This window comes from Cnephaeus nilssonii, assembly GCF_951640355.1.
Source record: "Cnephaeus nilssonii genome assembly, chromosome: 2".
NCBI lineage: Eukaryota > Metazoa > Chordata > Mammalia > Chiroptera > Vespertilionidae > Cnephaeus > Cnephaeus nilssonii.
The window spans coordinates 28,770,405-28,789,395 of NC_137073.1; the positions used below are offsets into that span (position 1 = coordinate 28,770,405).

At 42.5% G+C, this 18,991-nt stretch overlaps 1 protein-coding gene across 2 annotated transcripts in view; it reads left to right on the top strand.

Moving 5' to 3' along the window:
* The window catches only part of LOC307116075 (S-adenosyl-L-methionine-dependent tRNA 4-demethylwyosine synthase TYW1), a 135,882-nt gene that overhangs the window by 43,028 nt on the left and 73,863 nt on the right, over positions 1-18,991 (top strand). Inside the window, exons 1-3 of one of the 2 annotated variants that reach the window (XM_079799728.1) lie at positions 8,217-8,240; positions 15,154-15,272; positions 18,438-18,547. In XM_079799728.1, coding sequence (XP_079655854.1) covers positions 15,157-15,272; positions 18,438-18,547 — 226 coding nt within the window. In that variant the 5' untranslated portion in view covers positions 8,217-8,240; positions 15,154-15,156. Of the gene's footprint in view, positions 1-8,216; positions 8,241-15,153; positions 15,273-18,437; positions 18,548-18,991 lie in introns of those variants that run through there. The other variant, XM_079799727.1, reaches the window with a different exon arrangement.

The window sequence follows — 18,991 nt, forward strand, 5'->3', positions numbered from 1 at the left end:
ATGAAATAGTATAAAATTAGGTCCTAATATCTAATATGTACATATTGGTTGATATAAACCACATAAGTATAAGTTCTTTGTGGTCTTGATAATTTTTAAGAGGGAAAGTCGTTCTTTGTACCTCCTTCCATTTGTAGAATGCATTTTATTAAGTGTACATTAAAATATGTTCTCAAGTTGTTTGAATAAATTGTATACTTGTGTGCTTATGGTAATAATTTGATATTTGGTTGATATAGTTCAGTTTGATTTCAATTTAAAGAATTAAAATTTGTTTTTTTGAATAGGTTAAACTTGATTTTCTAGGTAAAAACTATAGATTTCTATAAAAAAGGTGTATACAGTTGAAGTATAATCATTTTTTCCTCTGGATCACTTATCACAGAATATGGTAAACATGTATTAAATACCTAGAATCAGGATATTTGCCTATCCAGAGAACTGCAGTAATCACCAAATGTTAAAAGGATTTTGTTATACTAAGCCAGTGGTCGGCAAACTCATTAGTCAACAGAGCGGCAAACCCCGGCTTTGCCGACCACTGTACTAAGCTAAAAAATTGATCCAGAGCTGTTAGCTGTTACATTGAGTGTAAAAGCTTTTTGAAAACTAATAAAATTTCACTAATGTGAGGTATTTTGCCTTAAGGCTTGGAGGTGAACATAATTAGTATAAATGATGTAGGAGTCCATTAACTGGGTAGCCCTCCATGAGCCATGACTCCCAGTATTCACACGCTTAGTTAATTCTCTAGGCTTGGCAATGCGACCAGCTTTGGTCATTGGGGTATCAGCAAGCACGATGCAAGCAGAGGCTTGATAAGCACTTGCACATTGAGGCTTGTCCTCTTGGAATGCTTCCTCTGGGAACCCAGCTACTGTGCTATAAAGAAGCCAGTCTAGTACTCGAGTGAAGGAGGAGCAAGGTGCCCTAGCTAGCTAGCATCAACTGTCAGAAATCTGAATGCACAACCCCAGCCAAACTCTGTCTGAATGCAGTTCCATGAGTGACTTCAATGCACACCGCAAGGCGTGGATAAAACACTGAGCTGACCCACAGAATTAATAGAAAAAATAATACATGTGTCATATTAAGCCTCTGAGTGTTGAGGCAGTGTGTTATGCAACAGTAGGTACCTGAACCAGATGATATTGGCTACTTATAAGAAAGTAGTCATGGTTTGCTGCTGATTTGGTAGGTGTGGCAGGGAAAACAGTCATAAAGAAGAATGACAAAATTTGAACTGTGCAAAGTCCTGAGCCAAACTGAAGCAACTTACAATGGATAGGGATTTAGATGAGAATGCTAAGAAAAGCACAGGAAGTGTGATTTTTTCTTCTTTTATTAAAAATACTAGAGGCCCGGTGCAAGAAATTCGTGCACGGAGGGGGGCGTGTCCCTCAGCCCAGCTTGCACCCTCTCCAATCTGGGACCCCTCGAGGGATGTCCGACTGCCCATTTAGGCCCGATCCTGGATCGGGCCTAAACGGGCAGTCGGACATCCCTCTCACAATCCAGGACTGCTGGCTCCCAACTGATCACCTGCCTGCCTTCCTGATTGCCCCTAACCATTTCTGCCTGCCAGCCTGATCACCCCCTAACCACTCCGCTGCCAGCCTGATTGATGCCTAACTGCTCCCCAGCCAGCCTGTTTGCCCCCAACTTCCCTCCTCTGCCGGCCTGGTCACCCCTAACTGCCCTCACCTACAGGGTTGATCATCTCCAACTGCCCTCCCTTGCAGGCCTGGTGCCTCCCAACTGCCCTCCCCTGCTGGCCATCTTGTGGTGACCATCTTGTGTCCACATCGGGGCAGGATCTTTGACCACATGGGGGCAGCTATATTGTGTGTTGCAGTGATGGTCAATCTGCATATTACTCTTTTATTAGATAGGATAGAGGCCAGGTGCATGGGTGGGGGCTGACTGGTTTGCCCTGAAGGGTGGGGGTTCCCTTGGGGCGTGGGGTGGCCTGAGCAAAGGGCCTATGGTGGTTTGCAGGCCGGCCACGCCCCCTGGCGACCCAAGAGGAGGCCCTGGTATCTGGAATTTATTTACCTTCTACAATTGAAACTTTGTAGCCTGGAGCAAAGCCAAGCCTGCTGCTCGCTCCGAGGCCAGCAGCGATTTCTGTTGGAGTTAATTCACCTTCTATAATTGAAACTTTGTAGCCTTGAGTGGAGGCTTAGGCCGGCAACAGGAGGCGCGGAAAGCTTGGCTTCTTTTGTTACCGCGGAAACCCTCCCCCTCTCAGTGGCTGTAGCCATCTTGGTTGGGTTATTTGCATATTTGCTCCTGATTGGCTGGTGGGCGTGGCTCGGCTGGTGGCCGTGGCTTAGGCATAGCGAAGGTGCAGTCAATTTGCATATTACTCTATTATTAGGTAGGATTTTTTTTATTGATTTCAGAGAGGAAGTGAGAGGGAGAGCGAGATAGAAACATCAGTGATGAGAGAGAATCATTGATTGGCTGCCTCCTACATGCCCCACACTGGAGATTGAGGCTGCAACCCAGGCACATGCCCTGGCTGGGAATCGAACTGTGACCTCTTGGTTCATAGGTCGATGCTTAACCACTGAGCTGGACTTTTTTTTTTTTTTTCTTCTTTTCTCAGTTCTATGTCAAGGAGTATTTGCTGGAAAGATTAAGGGCCTGGCAAACATTCTACCAAGTGCTTTGTGGCTTTGCTATCTTCATTTTTTAAACCTGTATCATTTGAATGGAATACTGGAGAGTAGGAGATTCTTTCAGCCAGAAAAACATTACCCTAAGGATGCTGATGGAGGGGACTTGCCTATTTGATGGTCACTTAATTTACTTGACAGTCTGTTTTCCTATCCTTACCATTGCAGTGTTCTAGTCTAGAAAATAAATGACATATTTATCATTAATATGTGTATATATGTATAGCTCATATATAGCTTATATAGTATATACACTAGAGGCCCGGTGCACAAAACTGTGCATGGATAGGGTCCCTAGGCCTGGCTGGCGATCAGGGCTGATCTGTGGGGCGACTGGTAGGGCAATTGGGGGGCCCCCGCTGGCACCCACCTTGGCCGGCCTGGCGCTGCCCGCTCACCGGCCCCTCCCCCTGTTGCCACCACCACCGCCGGTCGCTTCCTCTCTCTGTGGGGTGACTGGCGGGGCGATGGGGGGCCCCTGCTGGCACCCGCCTTGGCTGGCCTGGGGAATGCAGGCTGGGGGCAGCTCCTGCATTGAGCATCTGACCCCTGGTGGTCAGCGTGCATCAAAGAGACCAGTTATTCCGCCGTTTGGTTGATTTGCATATTAAGGTTTTAGTATATAGGATATGCACAGGTACAGCATATCCTACCTAATAAAAAGGTATTATGCAAATTGACCATACCTTCAACACGCCCACAAGCCACGCCCACCAGCTAATCAGAGCAAGTATGCAAATTAACCCAACCAAGATGGCTACAGCCACAGAGAGCAAGGTTTCCCAGGTAACAGAGCAAGGCAAGCTTTCTGCCTGCTCTTGCCAGGCCTAAGCCTCCACTCAAGCTACAAAGTTTCAATTATAGAAGGTAAACAAATTCAAACAGAAATGGTGGCAGAACGGAGCTTGAGAGAGCAGGCCAGGGTTGCCCCCAGCAACAGGGGAAGCAAAGCTTTCCGCACACCCTGTCCGGGCCCACCCGCTTAAGGCAACAAAGTTTCAATTATAGAAGGTGAATTAACTGCAACAGAAATGGCTGCCGGCCGCAGAGGGAGCAGCAGGCTTGGCTCCGCTCCAGGCTACAAAGTTTCAATTGTAGAAGGAAAATAAATTCCAGATACCAGGGCCTCCGCTTGGGTTGCCAGGGGGTGTGGCCGGCCTGCAAACCACCACAGGCCCCTCGCTCAGGCCGCCCCACGCCCCAAGGGAACCCCCACCTGATCCGGGACACCCTTCAGGGCAAACCAGCTGGCCCCCACCCATGCACCAGGCCACTATCCTATCTAATAAAAGAGTAATATGCAGATTGACCATCACTCCAACACACAATATGTCTGCCCCCATGTGGTCAAAGATCCTGCCCCGATGTGGACACAAGATGGCCAGCAGGAGAGGGCAGTTGGGAGGCACCAGGCCTGCAAGGGAGGGCAGTTGGGAGGGACCAGGCCTGCAAGGGAGGGCAGTTGAGAGGGACCAGGCCTGCAAGGGAGGGCAGTTGGAGGTGATCAACCTTGCAGGAGAGGGCAGTTAGGGGTGACCAGGCCGGCAGAGGAGGGAAGTTGGGGGCAAACAGGCTGGCAGGGGAGCAGTTAAGCATCAACCAGGCTGGCAGCGGAGTGGTTAGGGGGTGATCAGGCTGGCAGGCAGAAGTGGTTAGGGTAAGTTGACAAGATCGTCCCGCTTTTGGTGGGACAGTCCTGATTTTTAACAATTTGTCCCGCGTCCCACGGCGTTTTAAAAAAGTTCCTATTTTTGGAAATAGGTGGGATCGGGCCTAAATGGGCAGTTGGACATCCCTCCAGGGGTCCCAGATTGGAGAGGGTACAGGCTGGGCTGAGGGACAACCCCCCTCCGTGTATGAATTTCGTGCACTGGGCTTCTAGTCCTATATAATAAAAGGCTAATATGCAAATTGTCCCCTCCACTGGGAGTTTGACCAAGGGCCAGGGCCGGCTGGCCAACCAGCTGGCCCCCCCCCCATGACTGGCCCCTGCTCCCCGATCAGGGCGGGGCCAGCCGGCCAACCTTCCGCATCCCCTCCCCCTGGCTGGCCTGGCCTGATGGGCCCCGATTGGGGTGAGTCGGCTGGACCCACCTGTGCATGAATTTGTGCACCAGGCCTCTAGTGTGTGTGTGTGTGTGTGTGTGTGTGTGTGTGTGTGTGTGGCATTTATCATATATGATACAGCACTTTTACTTATCATTGTGGAAGGTAACAGGGATATGAGGGAGGCCTGCCCTCATTGAATGTATAATCAGCTTAATGAAAAGGGTCCTTCTCCTGTTTTTACTTTTTTGTTTTTTCCTGTTTCCCTCTCCCTGGCCCCAAATAGAACTCCAATAAACCCAAACCCAGATCAGAAGTTGACTTGATAATAGCCTTTTTATATCCTTGGTGATTTTCTGTCTACTTGTTCTATTTCTTAGAAATTAATGTTGAAGGCTCCAACCCGAATTGTGAAAATTGCCCATTTCTCATTTCAGTTCTATCAGTTTTTGCCTCATGTACTTTGAAACTCTGATGTTAGGTGCATACACATTTAAGATTGTTATGTCTTCTTGGTGAATATATCCTTTTACCATTACGTAATGTCCCTCTTTATCTGTGGTAAGAGTCCTTGAAGTTTACATTATCTGATATTAATATAGCCATCTCAGCTTTCTTTTGATTAGTGTTTGCATACTGTACATTCCCCATCCTTTTGCTTTAATTTCCTTTAGCATTTCTCTTGGAGCAGGTTTGTTGGCAATGGGTTCTCTTAGTTTTTCTTCACCTGAGAATGTTTGTGTTTTGCTTTCATTCTGTTTTTTTCTTCACCTGAGAATGTCTCTGTTTTGCTTTCATTCTCTTAAGCATTTATAGCTGTAAATTTCCCCCTTAGCAACTGCTTTTGCTGCATCCCATAAGTTTGCTATATCTTTGTTTTTATTCATCTCAAGTATTTTCTAATTTCCCTTGTGATTTCTTCTTTGATCTATTGGTTGTTTAAAAGTGTTTTGTTTAATTTTCAAAATTTTGTGAACTTTACAGTTTAAAAAAATGTTTTTGATTTCTAACTTCATTCTGTTGTGATCAGAGAAGATACTTTGTATGATATTTATCTTTTAAAATCTATTGAGACTTAATTTGTGGCCTAACATATGTTCTATCCTGGAAAATGTCCTTTGTGCACTTGAGAAAAATGTGTATGCTGTTGTTGTTGGGTGTAGTGTTCTGTATATGTCTGTTAGATCTAGTTGATTTATTGTGTTTAAGTTATCTGTTTCCTAACTTATCTTCTGTGTTGTTTATTCCATTATTGTGAGTGGGATATTGAAATTTCCAACTATTATTTTAGAGCTATCTATTTCTCCCTTAAATTCTGTTCATTTTTTGCTTCATATATTTTGATGGTCTATCATTAGGTGTGTAAATGTTTATAACTGTTATTATTATTACTTTTTGCTGTACTGAACCTTTTATTAACACAATGTCCTTCCCCTCTTGTGTCTTTTTATTTATTTACTTAAAGTCTGTTTTGTCTGATATTAGTATAGCCTCTTGTGGTCTCTTTGGGTTACTAGTTGCATATGATATCTTCCATCTTTTAACTTTCAACCTATGTGTGTCTTTGGATGTAAAGTGAGTCTCTTGTAGACACCATAGAGTTGGATCATGTGTTCTTATCCATCCTGTTAATCTTTCGATTATAGAGTTTAACCCACTTACATTTAAAGTAATTATTGGTAAGGAGGGACTTGTCATTGTGATATTTGTTTTCTATAAGCCTTAATGCTTTTTTGTTCCTCATTCCTTGCATTCTTGTCTTCTTTTGTGTTTTGTTGATTTTTTTTCTAGTGAAATTTAAAAATTTATTCCTAGTTTTATTTTGTGTATATGATAGCTATTTTTCTTTGTGGTTACCATGGGGATTACATGTAACACCCTAAAGTTATAACATTTAACTTGAATTTATAGAAGTTTAACTTCAACAACATACAGAAACTCTGTTCTTTTATAGCGTTGTCCCCATCCCTTTTGGTTGTTGGTGTCACAAAATTACTGAGCCCTAAAACATAAACTAATAATTTCTTTAAATGCATTAACCTCCTAAATTATGTTGAAAAGAAGATTGAACCAAAGTTATAGTAATGCAAACTTTTCACTAATTAAAAAAATATGTTAGACTCTTAAATCATATAGAAAACAAAAAGTTCAGTTACAAACATTGTTATAATAATACCAGCTTTTATAATTGCCCATGTAATTTACCTTTTTTGAGCTCTTTATTTCTCTATATGCCTTTGGGGTACTGTCTAATGTTCATTTCTTCTTCTCATTTTTTAAATATATATTTTATTGATTTTTTACAGAGAGGAAGAGAGAGGGATAGAGAGTTAGAAACATCGATGAGAGAGAAACATCGATCAGCTGCCTCTTGCACACCCCCTACTGGGGATGTGCCTGCAACCAAGGTACATGCCCTTGACCGGAATCGAACCTGGGACCCTTGAGTCCGCAGGCCGACACTCTATCCACTGAGCCAAACCGGTTTCGGCTGTTCATTTCTTCTTGAAGGACTTGAGCATTTCTTTCAGGGCTGGTCTAGTAGTCAGGAACTACCTCAACTTTTGTTTATCTGGGAACTAGAAGCCCAGTGCATGATTTAATCATGCACGTGTAAGCTGTCTGTCCGCTGGTTGGCAGCTCCGAAGTCCCTGGGCCCCTAGGGCGAAGTGGGGCGGGGGCGTGGTCCTCCTGCGTCCGGAGCCCAGGCCGGGTCTTGCCTTTGCCTCCCGCCCAGGAAGGCTGGGGCAGCCACGTGCTCCTGCGGCCCAACTGCCGCCAGACTCCTCCCCGGGGAGCCGCGCCGCCCTCCCACCCCCCCGCCGCCTCCAAACCTCCAAACCTCCAAAACGCCGGCTCGCTGCCCCAGAGGCCTGTCTGTGCGGTAGCACAGCCATGGCGCAGACGCTGAGCTCGCGTCGCCGCTGGCAACGCGAGCTCAGCGTCCTGCCAGCCCAATCACCACCCCAGCCACCCCGAGTCCCACCCCCTGTGTCTCCCGCTGGCCCAATCGCGGGCATAGCGGAGTGATGGTAATTTAAATATTACCTTTTTATTATGTAAGATGTCTTGATTTCTCCCTCACTTTTGAAGGACAGCTTTGCCAGATATAGATTTCTTGGTTGATAGTTTTTTTCACTTAGCATTCAGTATATTGGTCCATTGTATTCTGGCTTCCAAAGTTTCTGATGATAAATTTGTAGATAATTTTATAATTTGTAGATGGTCCCTTGTACTAGTATATGATGATTCGTTTCGTTCTCGCCACTTTCAAGATTTGATCTTCGTTGTTGTCTTTTGAAAATTTGATTATAATGTGTCTTGGTGTGGGTCTCTTTGAGTTCATCATACTTGGTGTTTGTTAAGCCTCTTGGATATTTATATTCATGTCTATTATCAAAGATGAGAAATTTTTAGCCATTATTTCTTTATATATTCTCTCTGCCTCTTTCTCTCTTCTCCTTCCAGGACACTCGTGATGCACATGTTGTTCCACTTGATGATGTCCCTCAGGTTAGATGAGCTCTCTGCTTTTCTTCATTCGTTTTTATTTCTGCTCTTCAGCCTTGATAATTTCCATGGTCTTATCTTCATGTTATGGATTCTTGCGAACTCAAATAGGCCTTTGAATCCCTCTAGTGAATTTTTAATTTAAATTATTATACTTTTCTACTTCAGAATTTCTTTGTTTTTTTCTTAAGGCTTTTTCATCTCTTTATTGATATTTCCATTTTGTTCACACATCATTTTCTTGACTTTTTCCACATCTTCTTTTAATTCTTTGAGCATCTTGAGAACAGTTTTTTTTTTTTTTAAGTCTGTCTAATATATCTGCCATAAAGTATTTTTCAGGGACAAATTCTGTTGAATTTTTATTTTCCTTTGATGGGCCATGTTTTTCTGTGTTTTTGTATGTTTTATGATTTTATTGTTTTTGAACATTGGACAGTTGAATCTAGTAATGTGGTAACTCCCAGAGTTTTTGTTTTTTGTTATTTTTTTGTTTTATTCTTGTAGACTGTTTCTATACTGAGGATCAGGCTGAGTTGTAAACCTAATGTCATCTTATGTTTTATTCTGAGCCTTTCCTTAGGCATGTACAGTCACTTTTAATTTTTTCCCAAATATGCAGTTGTTTTTGAATGTTCTAGTCTTTATATATATATACTAGAGGCCCGGTGCACGAAATTCGTGCACGGAGGGGGGTTTTCCCTCAGCCCAGTCTGTACCCTCTCCAATATGGGACCCCTTGAGGGATGTCCGACTGCCCGTTTAGGCCCGATCCCACCGGGACATCCCTCTCACAATCCAGGACTGCTGGCTCCCAACTGCTTGCCTGCCTCCCTTCCTGATTGCCCCTAACCGCTTCTGCCTGCCGGCCTGATCACCCCCTAATCACTCTGCTGCCAGTCTGTTTGCCCCCAACTTCCCTCCTCTGCCGGCCTGGTCACCCCTAACTGCCCTCTCCTGCAGGGTTGATCACCTCCAACTGCCCTCCCTTGCAGGCCTGGTCCTTCTCAGCTGCCCTCTCTTGCAGGCTGGGTGCCTCCCAACTGCCCTCTCCTGCTGGCCATCTTGTGGTGGCCATCTTGTGTCCACATGGGGGCAGGATCTTTGACCACATGGGGGCAGCTATATTGTGTGTTGCAGTGATGATCAATCTGCATATTACTCTTTTATTAGATAGGATAGAGGCCTGGTACAGGGGTGGGGGCCAGCTGGTTTGCCCTGAAGGGCGTCCTGGATCAGGTGGGGGTTCCCTTGGGGTGTGGGGCGGCCTGAGCGAGGGGCCTGTGGTGGTTTGCAGGCCAGCCACGCCCCCTAGCTACACAAGCGGAGGCCCTGGTATCTGGAATTTATTTTCCTTCTACAATTGAAACTTTGTATCCTGGAGCGGAGCCAAGCCTGGGGCTCCCTCCGAGGCCGGCAGCCATTTGTGTTGGGGTTATAATTGAAACTTTGTTGCCTTAAGCAGGTGGGCCCCGCCAGGGTGTGCGAAAAGCTTTGCTTCCCCTGTTGCTGGCAGCAACCCTGGCTTGCTCTTTCAAGCTCCATTCTGCTGCCATTTGTTTGAATTTGTTTACCTTCTATAATTGAAACTTTGTAGCTTGAGTGGAGGCTTAGGCCTGGCAAGGGCAGGTGGAAAGCTTGGCTTCCTCTGTTACCTAGGAAACCTTGCTCTCTGTGGCTGTAGCCATCTTGGTTTGGGTTAATTTGCATACTTGCTCTGATTGGATGGTAGGCATGTCTTGTGGGCGTGGTTTGTGGGTGTGTCGGAGGTATGGTCAATTTGCATATTTGCCTATTATTAGATAGGATTGTTAGACATCTTTAGTGGGGTGCCTATAATCATCTCTCAAGTGAAACTATCCTAAAAATATATACCCCAACTTGCTTTCCCAGTCTAATTATTGATATCAACTTCCATCCTTCCAGTTACTCAGGTAAAAAACCTTGGCGTTACACTTGGCTCCTCTCTTTCTCTTACATCTCACTCAGTCGGGAAGTCATTTTGGTCCTATATGCAAATATGTATCCTGGATCTGACTACTTTCTTTACACCTTGGTCCTGGTCACCATCCCCTCTACCCAGCTCTTAGATCACTATATAACTTCCTAATTGGTCACCCTGATTTTACCCTGGGCCCTCTTAGTGTCTATTTCCAGAGTGGTCTTTTGAAAACCTAAGATGTCAGCCTCAGGTTTAGAATTCCATATGTCTTGACCCATCTAAAAAGCCAGGAGCCTTAAAATGGTGTCTAAGGCCCTGCTTAACCTGTTCCTTCCCTCTGACCTTATCTCTGACTACTTCTTAGTCACTCCCCTTTGGCTATTCTGGCCTTCTTCCTGTCCTTGAACATGCAATTTTGTTCTTGCCTCAGGGTCTTTGTGCGAGCTTTTCCTCCTCCTCAGAGATTCTTCTCTTAGAAAACTGCAATGCATGACAGTGAATTCAGGATGATTTCCTAATTATATTTCTTATTAGAGGCCCAGTGCATGAATTCGTGCATGGGTGGGTTCCCTCAGCCTGGCCAGCCATTGAAGCCTATTTGGGGGGCCGGCCGGCGGGGGGGAGGGAGGCCACAGGAGGTTGGCTGTGGGAGCACACTGACCACCAGGGGGCAGCTCCTGCATTGAGTGTCTGCCCCTGGTGGTCAGTGTGTGTCATAGTGACTGGTCGACCAGTTGTTCAGGTTGTTTGGTCTTAACGGTTGCTTGGGCTTTTATATATATATATATATATATATATATATATATATATATATATATATATATATATACACATACACACACACACACACACACACACATATATATACACACACACACACACATATACATATATATATACATATATATGTATATGTATGTGTGTATATATTTTATTGAGCTCAGAGAGGAAGGGAGAGGGAGAGACAGAAACATCAATGATGAGAGAGAACCATCGATTGGTTGCCTCCTGCATGCCTCCTATTGGAGATTGAGCCTGCAACCCGGGCATGTGCCCTTGACCGGAATCAAACCCGGGACTCTTCATTCTGCAGGCCAATGCTTCATCCACTGAGCCAAACCAGCTAGGGCAGAATGTTCTAGTCTTTAATGTGTAGCTCCTGAAAGGAGAAAACAACAAATGAAGGGCAATTAAGAAGAGGAAGTGTCCCTTTAAATCTCCTGGAAGTCAGGTCAGCTGGAGGGGGAGGGCTTACAAAAATGGGAGGAGGTGCAACATCTGCCCACCTCTTTGTCTGCACCTCTATGTTTAGAAGCAGCAATCAGGAATCAGAGTGCAGATCCCCAATATTGGAGGACAGGGTCCTTTTTACCTACCTTAGCTCCCACAAGCTGTGTGCAAGCTGTTCCAGGAAGAAGTGCACAGCTGCCTGCCTGTGTCTGGTGGTGGTGTATGGTAGCTCCTACTGTGCTAAGAGCTATACTGGACATAAATTAACCATCCAAGCCTTCCCCTGAAAGTTGCAAGCCTTCAACAGATCCCAGAGTTTCAAACAGTGTAATTGTCTAGGTGGAGAACAGATTCTTGGTGCTTCTTGCTCCTCCATCTTCCCCAAATCGTGTGTGTGTGTGTGTGTGTGTGTGTGTGTGTGTGTGTGTGTGTGTGTGTGTGTGTTTAAACAGTTTGGAATTTATTTTGCACTATAGTATGAAAAAAGTACCTAAGTCAAGGGTGAGCAAACTTTTTCTTAAAGGGCCAGATAGTGACTCTTTTTAAGTTTGTGGGTCATATGACCTGTGCTGCAGCTTCTCAGCTCTGCCATTGTAGCACAAAAGCAGCCATAGACAATAAATAAATAAATAAACAAACAAACAAATAAATGCAGTGACACTATCTCAAGAAGCTTTATTTACAGTAACAGACAGTGGACTGGATTTGATGCATAGGCTGTATGGAGTTTATCGACCTCTGCACTGAGCTTTTCATCCCTGTCAAAAATTGAAGAGTCTGAAATTTTACTGTACTTGAAAGCTAACGAGTTAGCCTGCCACAGTTTCATGGATAGTGGCAGAGGATAAGGACAGTTTGTTACTCATACTAACAGCAGTAGCCAGAATATCATCATTTTCTCTGGTTCTTGAGCCCTAGTTCCAATAAAGCAGCACTGTGGGGACCAGATAACATCTATACATACGTTATAGGAGCAGACCCCCCACACTTAGGGAATATGAATCTTTTATAATTGGGAATAATTTGGCTTGGTCTTTCCCTTTGAGAGACACATCTTTATTATACTGGACAGTAGGCATAGCTATCATTTTGCTGCAGAAAGAGACACTATCTTCCAAGGCTATTCACTATACAAACCCTTTTGAAGAGAGAGTCTAGAATAAAGACAGTCAGTGCCTCTTCTCTCAAGACATTCAAAGAGACCCATCGAGCATTGATTGCCTCCATCCTTCTCCCTGTACCTCTGTTTCCAAATTGATGTGCACAGAGCCTGCCTCGTGGTATCTTGCCTTCATTCATTGTGGCTCTGCTAGGCTACAATTGTATTTTCTCAGGCTCTTATTTACCTCAAGGATAAGAATTCATTGATTATTGATTCTGAGGCTATCTATATTTTTTTCTTCTCGATTCTTAACATGAATTCTATGCATGTGTTGCTCTCCAGTCTTTTCCTTTTCTACCTTGATCCTCCACTAATTTTCAGATGTGGGAGAACTTGCTTTGAAAATGTAATGTCTGAGGACTTCTGGTTTGGACAAGATGGCATCAACTCTTTACTCGCTGCGCCTTCCTAAGACGCACAATTCTAAACCATGAAAAACACAAAAGGGATCCAAACAAGAACTCTGAAAGGCGGTTAGGGGAAGCCTGGCTGGTTTGGGACCCAGGACAGAGGGACAACAGCAGCAGGATGTCTTACATCTCCCACCTAAAGAAGAAGGCAACTCTCACCCCAATTTCCTGATCCTCCATCTTGCAACAGATGGCCACCAGGGAGGCTCATTCTTCCCCAGTATAGAATGGGAATCTCTTCGACAAGATCAGGGGAGACCAGTACCACTGGGAAAGGGGTTCGATTGGGAGCCCCCCTAACAATAAGCAGTTGGACAAGTACTCTCCTTTCCTGCTAGACATGCAGTTCCCCGCTCCTGCCAAAAGATATCAGGGTAGCCAAGTGAAAGTGAAATGATAGAGATCCTTCCCCACCACCTATCCTTGTAACCAGTGACCTGGCCGGAGAAATGCTCTGCTTTCCTGCGGGGCCTGAGGCTTCCTTCCTTCACTGAGGGATAACATGGCGACTGGAGGCTTTATCTTATTCACCATGTACACAGTATGCTTGGGTATATTCACTACTCAGTAAACAATGAAAATATGCACGTCTTCAACTGTTTCTCAATTGGCATGATAGTGGAAATTACTCGGTGTTTGGGATTTGTTGGACTTTTAGTTTTCAGTGCTATTTACAAGATTTGAATGTTTTCTTTGCCTTCTTGAATATTTTATTGGAAATTTTGAGGAGTTTGTAAACACCATTATCCTGAACAATATTTTTCTTCCTTCACTCCTTTTTTTGCTCTTAATGCAAGTACATTTGACCCTTGAACAACATGGAGGTTGTTCCCCAACCCTGACAGTCAAAAACCTGCGTGCAACTTTTGACTTCCCCAAAACTTAAACTACTAATAGCCTATTATTAACTGGAAGCCTTACCAATAACACAAATAGTCAATTAACACATATATTGTATGTTATATGTATTATATACTGTATTCTCACCACAAAATAAGCTAGAGAAAATCAAATGTTATTAAGAAAATTATAAGGAAGAGAAAGCACATATGCAATATTTATTGAAAAAAAATTTCTCATCTAAGTGAACCTGCACATTTCACACCTGTTTTGTTCAAGTGTCAACTGTATTGAGATAGAGGGGGAAGTCCTTTTATCAGGACAAAAAAGTAAAAGACTTCCTAATCAACTGACATAGTAATCAAGCTGATAGATTTTATATATAATTTTCTTTCATTGTGAACAGCATTATAATATTAGTACACTGACATGTGAAATGTAATGTGTATACACATACATATGTATAAAGACTACCTAATTGTGTTTGTTGTTGCTGTTGTTAATACCATGATATTTCATTTACTTAGGCTTAAATTCTCATTTATCTTAGATGACTTCCTCTGTTTCGCCCCTCTGATCGGGAATGCCAGTGGTTGTACCTCTTTAGTACCCTGTTCCTTTCCTCCATTGATATTATGGGCTGTCATTATGACTTCTCTTGCGTAAACTCCTCACACCTTTCCCTTTTCTGAAATTAAGCCAATCTTACTCAGAGCTTTTGGACAAATCTTTCTTATGATACCTTATAAAGCTTGATATCTTGCAGTATTTCATCAGATTACCCTTTCTTACTGTTGTGGTTTTACCACTCATGTATTAAACAGTGGTGTTGTTTTTTTAAAAATCTACTTGTTATACATGTGGCTTGTCTCCTCAACAGTTTCAATATGTTCAAATTCTACTGTTCAGTTGACATGGAATATGCTCCCGGATGGATTCCCTTACCCACCCTTCTTTATTCAAAGCAGAGATACTCTTTCATATGACCGGCTTCTGCATTTTCTGGAGACTGTGTTATCTATCCTTTCGCATTCAATATTTTTGAACTGATAATATTTGAGACAGTTGGATGGATTTGAAAAATAAAAGTATAAATGATCCTTCCTATAGAGCTTTCAGAGTTAATGAATCTTAGGTTTATTTCACTGAGTTTTAGAAAATGCAAATCATTATCAGAACACTATAATACTATAGTGTTAATTTTATGCATCGTGCAGATGCTATTAGGGCTATTTATGGTTATAAAACACATGGTTTCCTAAAAATGATGCCTTGGTGTTTCTGTGATTTGAGGATTTTATTTAAATTATCATTTGTTTTTTTTTCTTACAGTCAATGCTCCGAGGAAGAGGAGGTTGCTATAAACATACATTCTATGGTATTGAAAGCCATCGTTGCATGGAAACCACCCCGAGCTTAGCATGTGCAAATAAATGTGTCTTCTGTTGGCGGTAAGTAAAAATAAATGGCCATGGTGGCCAAATATATAATGATCTGTAATAATCAATTTCTGCCCAACACGGCGCTCAAATGTACCTAAAGCTTTGATGTTCCTATAATTAATCCCTTTTCCATTCCTAATATTATATATTAATGCATATGTTTGTTTTTCTTGACCAGTTTATCAGGGGCTTGTCAAGTTTTTTAGTCTTTTTGAATAACTTGATTTTAGCTTTGTATATTCTCTTCATTATACTTTTACTTTTTTGTTTATTAATCTACTAACTATACTTTTTGTTTCTCTGTTCTTATTCTAACTTAAATTGGACCATTAACTCAGTAATATTCAATCTTCTATAAGTCTTTAATTGTAAATTTCCCTCTAAGTATTCTTTAGCTACACTCCATCGATTTTGATTAGTTAATTATTCTATTGTAAATATTTTTTGATTATATTTTTAATGGTCAGATATTAAAATAGCCATAAATTCTATTCTTTGTTACTGTTTGTTTTATCATTATTTTGTAGTCCTCTTTACCCATAGTAATGTTTGTTGCCTTAAAATGTGTGTTTTCTGATTGTAATATAACTCTATTAGATTTCTTTTTTGTTATTAACAATTGCCAAATCTTTTTTCTTTCTTTATGCAACATCAACCTTTATGTGTCTGTATATTTTAGTCGTGTTTCTTATAAACAAGTGTTTGGCTGGATCAATTTTAAAAAAGCAACTTTATTGAAGTTTTATTTACATACAACCAAATGCACCTATTTAAAATATACATCTCAATGAATGTTGGTAAATGTGTATACCTGTGTGACTGTGACTATAATCAATACATAGAACATTTTCATTATCCCTGGAATTCCCTTGTGCCCCACTTCTAGTCATTTTCTGATTTGTTTTTTGACGATATATATAACTGTGCTTTTTATACTAGTATAGACTATATAAAAATGAATCATTCAGTATGCATTTGTATGTCTGTTATTTTTCCTCAGTAAAATATTTTTGAGATTCATCCATGTTTTTAGGTTTATCAATAGTTTGTTTCTTTTTGTTATATGGTTTAGCACCATTTGTTTATCTGTGCACCTCTAGTTGAGTACTATTTGAGTTGTTTCAAGGTTTTGACTAAATTATGAATAAAGCTTCTGTGGACATTAGTTTTTTGTAGACAGATATTTTCATTTCTCTTGGTTAAACACCTGTGCATAGAATTGCTGGATTTTTAAAAGTCAGTTTGAACAATCTGTCTTTTAACTGGTGTTGTTTAGTTGGTCTTACAGTGATTGGTTTTTTTTCTTTATTGATTAAGGTATTACATATTTGTCCTTATCCCCTCATTGCCCCCCCCAACCCTCCCTCACTCATGCCTTCACCACCCTGGTGTTAGTGTCCTGCATGTTGCTTACCTTTTCTATTAGAGTTTTTAACATATTAATCGTAGTTTAAAAAAATTTCCTGTCAGATAGTGCCAACACTTATATCAAATGAGTTTGGTTTTGCTCAACTGGCATGGCTCAGTGGTTGAGCGTTACCTATGAACAAGGAGGTCACAGTTCTATTCCAGGTCAGGGCACATGCCTGGATTGCAGGCTCAATCCTCAGGGGAGGCAGCTGATCAATGATTCCCTCTCATCATTGCTGTTTCTATCTCTCTCCCCCTCTCCCTTCCTCTCTGAAATCAATTAAAAATACATATCCTATCTAATAAAAGAGTAATATGCAAATTAACCATCACTCTGCTATACCCAAAGCCACGCCCACTAGCCAATCAGGAGCGAATATGCAAATAAACCCAACCAAGATGGCTACAGCCACAGAGAGCAGGAGGGAGGCGTGGGTTTCCCAGGCAATGGAGGAAACCAAGCTTTCCGCCTGCCCTTGCCAGCCTAGGCCTCCACTCAAGGCTACAAAGTTTCAACTATAGAAGGTAAAACAAATCCAAACAGAAATGGCAGCAGCCACGGAGCTGGAAAGAGCGGGAGGCTAGGGTTGCCCCTGGCAATGGAGGAAGCCAAGCTTTCCGCACACCCTGGACTGCCCAGGCCTCCGCTTAAGGCTACAAAGTTTCAATTATAGAAGATAAATAAAGCCCAGATACCAGGGTCTCCACTTGGGTCACCGGGGGGGCGTGGCCAGCCTGCAAACCACCACAGGCCCCTCGACCAGGCTGCCCACGCCCCAAGGGAACCCCCACCCTGATCCGGGACACCCATCAGGGCAAACCAGCCGGCCCCCACCCGTGCACCAGGCCTCTATCCTATCTAATAAAAGAGTAATATGCTGATTGATCATCACTCCAACACACAAGATTGCCGCCCCCATGTGGTCAAAGATCCTGCCCCCATGTGGACACAAGATGGCCACCACAAGATGGCCAGCAGGGGAGGGCAGTTGGGGGGGACCCAGGCCTGCAGTGGAGAGCAGTTGGGGGGGACCAGGCCTGAAGGGGAGTTTGGTTTTGTTGATGCTTTCTATTGGAAGTGTATTGTTTTTCTTGCCTTTTTGTATACCTTTATAAGTTTTTGTTTCAAGTGAGACATTTTGTTTAGTGCATTAGAGACTGAGGTAAATGTTTTCTGTAGTTTGAAGTTGGCCCGCATTTTCTTTCTGCTAGGCCTTTCTTGTTGGAGTTTGAGTTAATTTAATCAAGATTTTGGGAATGAATTAAGGTTTAATGTTTCTGTGAATACCATCAGTGTATCACTGCCTTAAATTTCTTTTAGGGTTACTTTGTATATAGCATGGAGGTTGGTCTGCCAGAGGTTTTTTTCTCAATATCTGATCCTTCCTAAGCTCTAGGTCTTCCCATCGAGATGCCTCTCAGGAAGGGTCTGTCACTATGATCTTACAACTATTCTGGCAATATTCTACTGTTATTAGATGCTTGTTAACCTGGTAGTGGGTGGCTGGGAGAGAGGGGTGCACATTTGATATTGTTATGATTAAACCTCAGTCTCAGCCAGGCACTTCTCTAGCCATCGCTCTCTTCTAGGTGTCATGACTTAAATTCATTTCTAATTAAATAAGAAAATACAGCTATAAACAGCCAAGTATTTAGGGGGAAATCAACCCTGATTTTATGATTTTATTAACTACTTCATCATAGTAGATGAGTAGTTGAGATCTTATTACAGAGTACTTTAGAACTTTTGCCTCTTTTTCCTAGGCACCACACCAATCCAGTGGGCACTGAATGGCGGTGGAAGATGGACCAGCCTGAAGTGATCTTAAAGGAAGCCATTGAAAACCATCAGAACATGATCAAGCAGTTTAAAGGTATTTATTTTTTCCTGTAGGAAGAAATGCTAATAGCCTGAATTAAATTGGCAGAGGAATTGCTTCTTTGGCAGGATTTTGTCCCTTTTGGCAAATTTTCATATGATAAGTGCAGATTTTATAGAAATATTATATACATTGGCCCTTTTTAGTTTTTACTGATGAGTTTTATGTCCCATGTGATGGAAGAACTAAAAAACTTAATTTTAAGCTTAGCAATTTATAATATGGTGCCTCAGCCTGTACGTTTTGCCTGGGAATGTATCATTGTCCTCTCTTAAAAACTTTTGCTTTGTTTTGTTTTGTTGATCACAAAGCAACCTATGAGTGAACTGAAAATTTTAGATCATGGAAAAATTCTCCCCCGCCCCATTTTTTTAATTAAGGTATTATTACATGTGTACATATCTTCCCATTGCCCCCACCCTCACCCCACTCCCATAC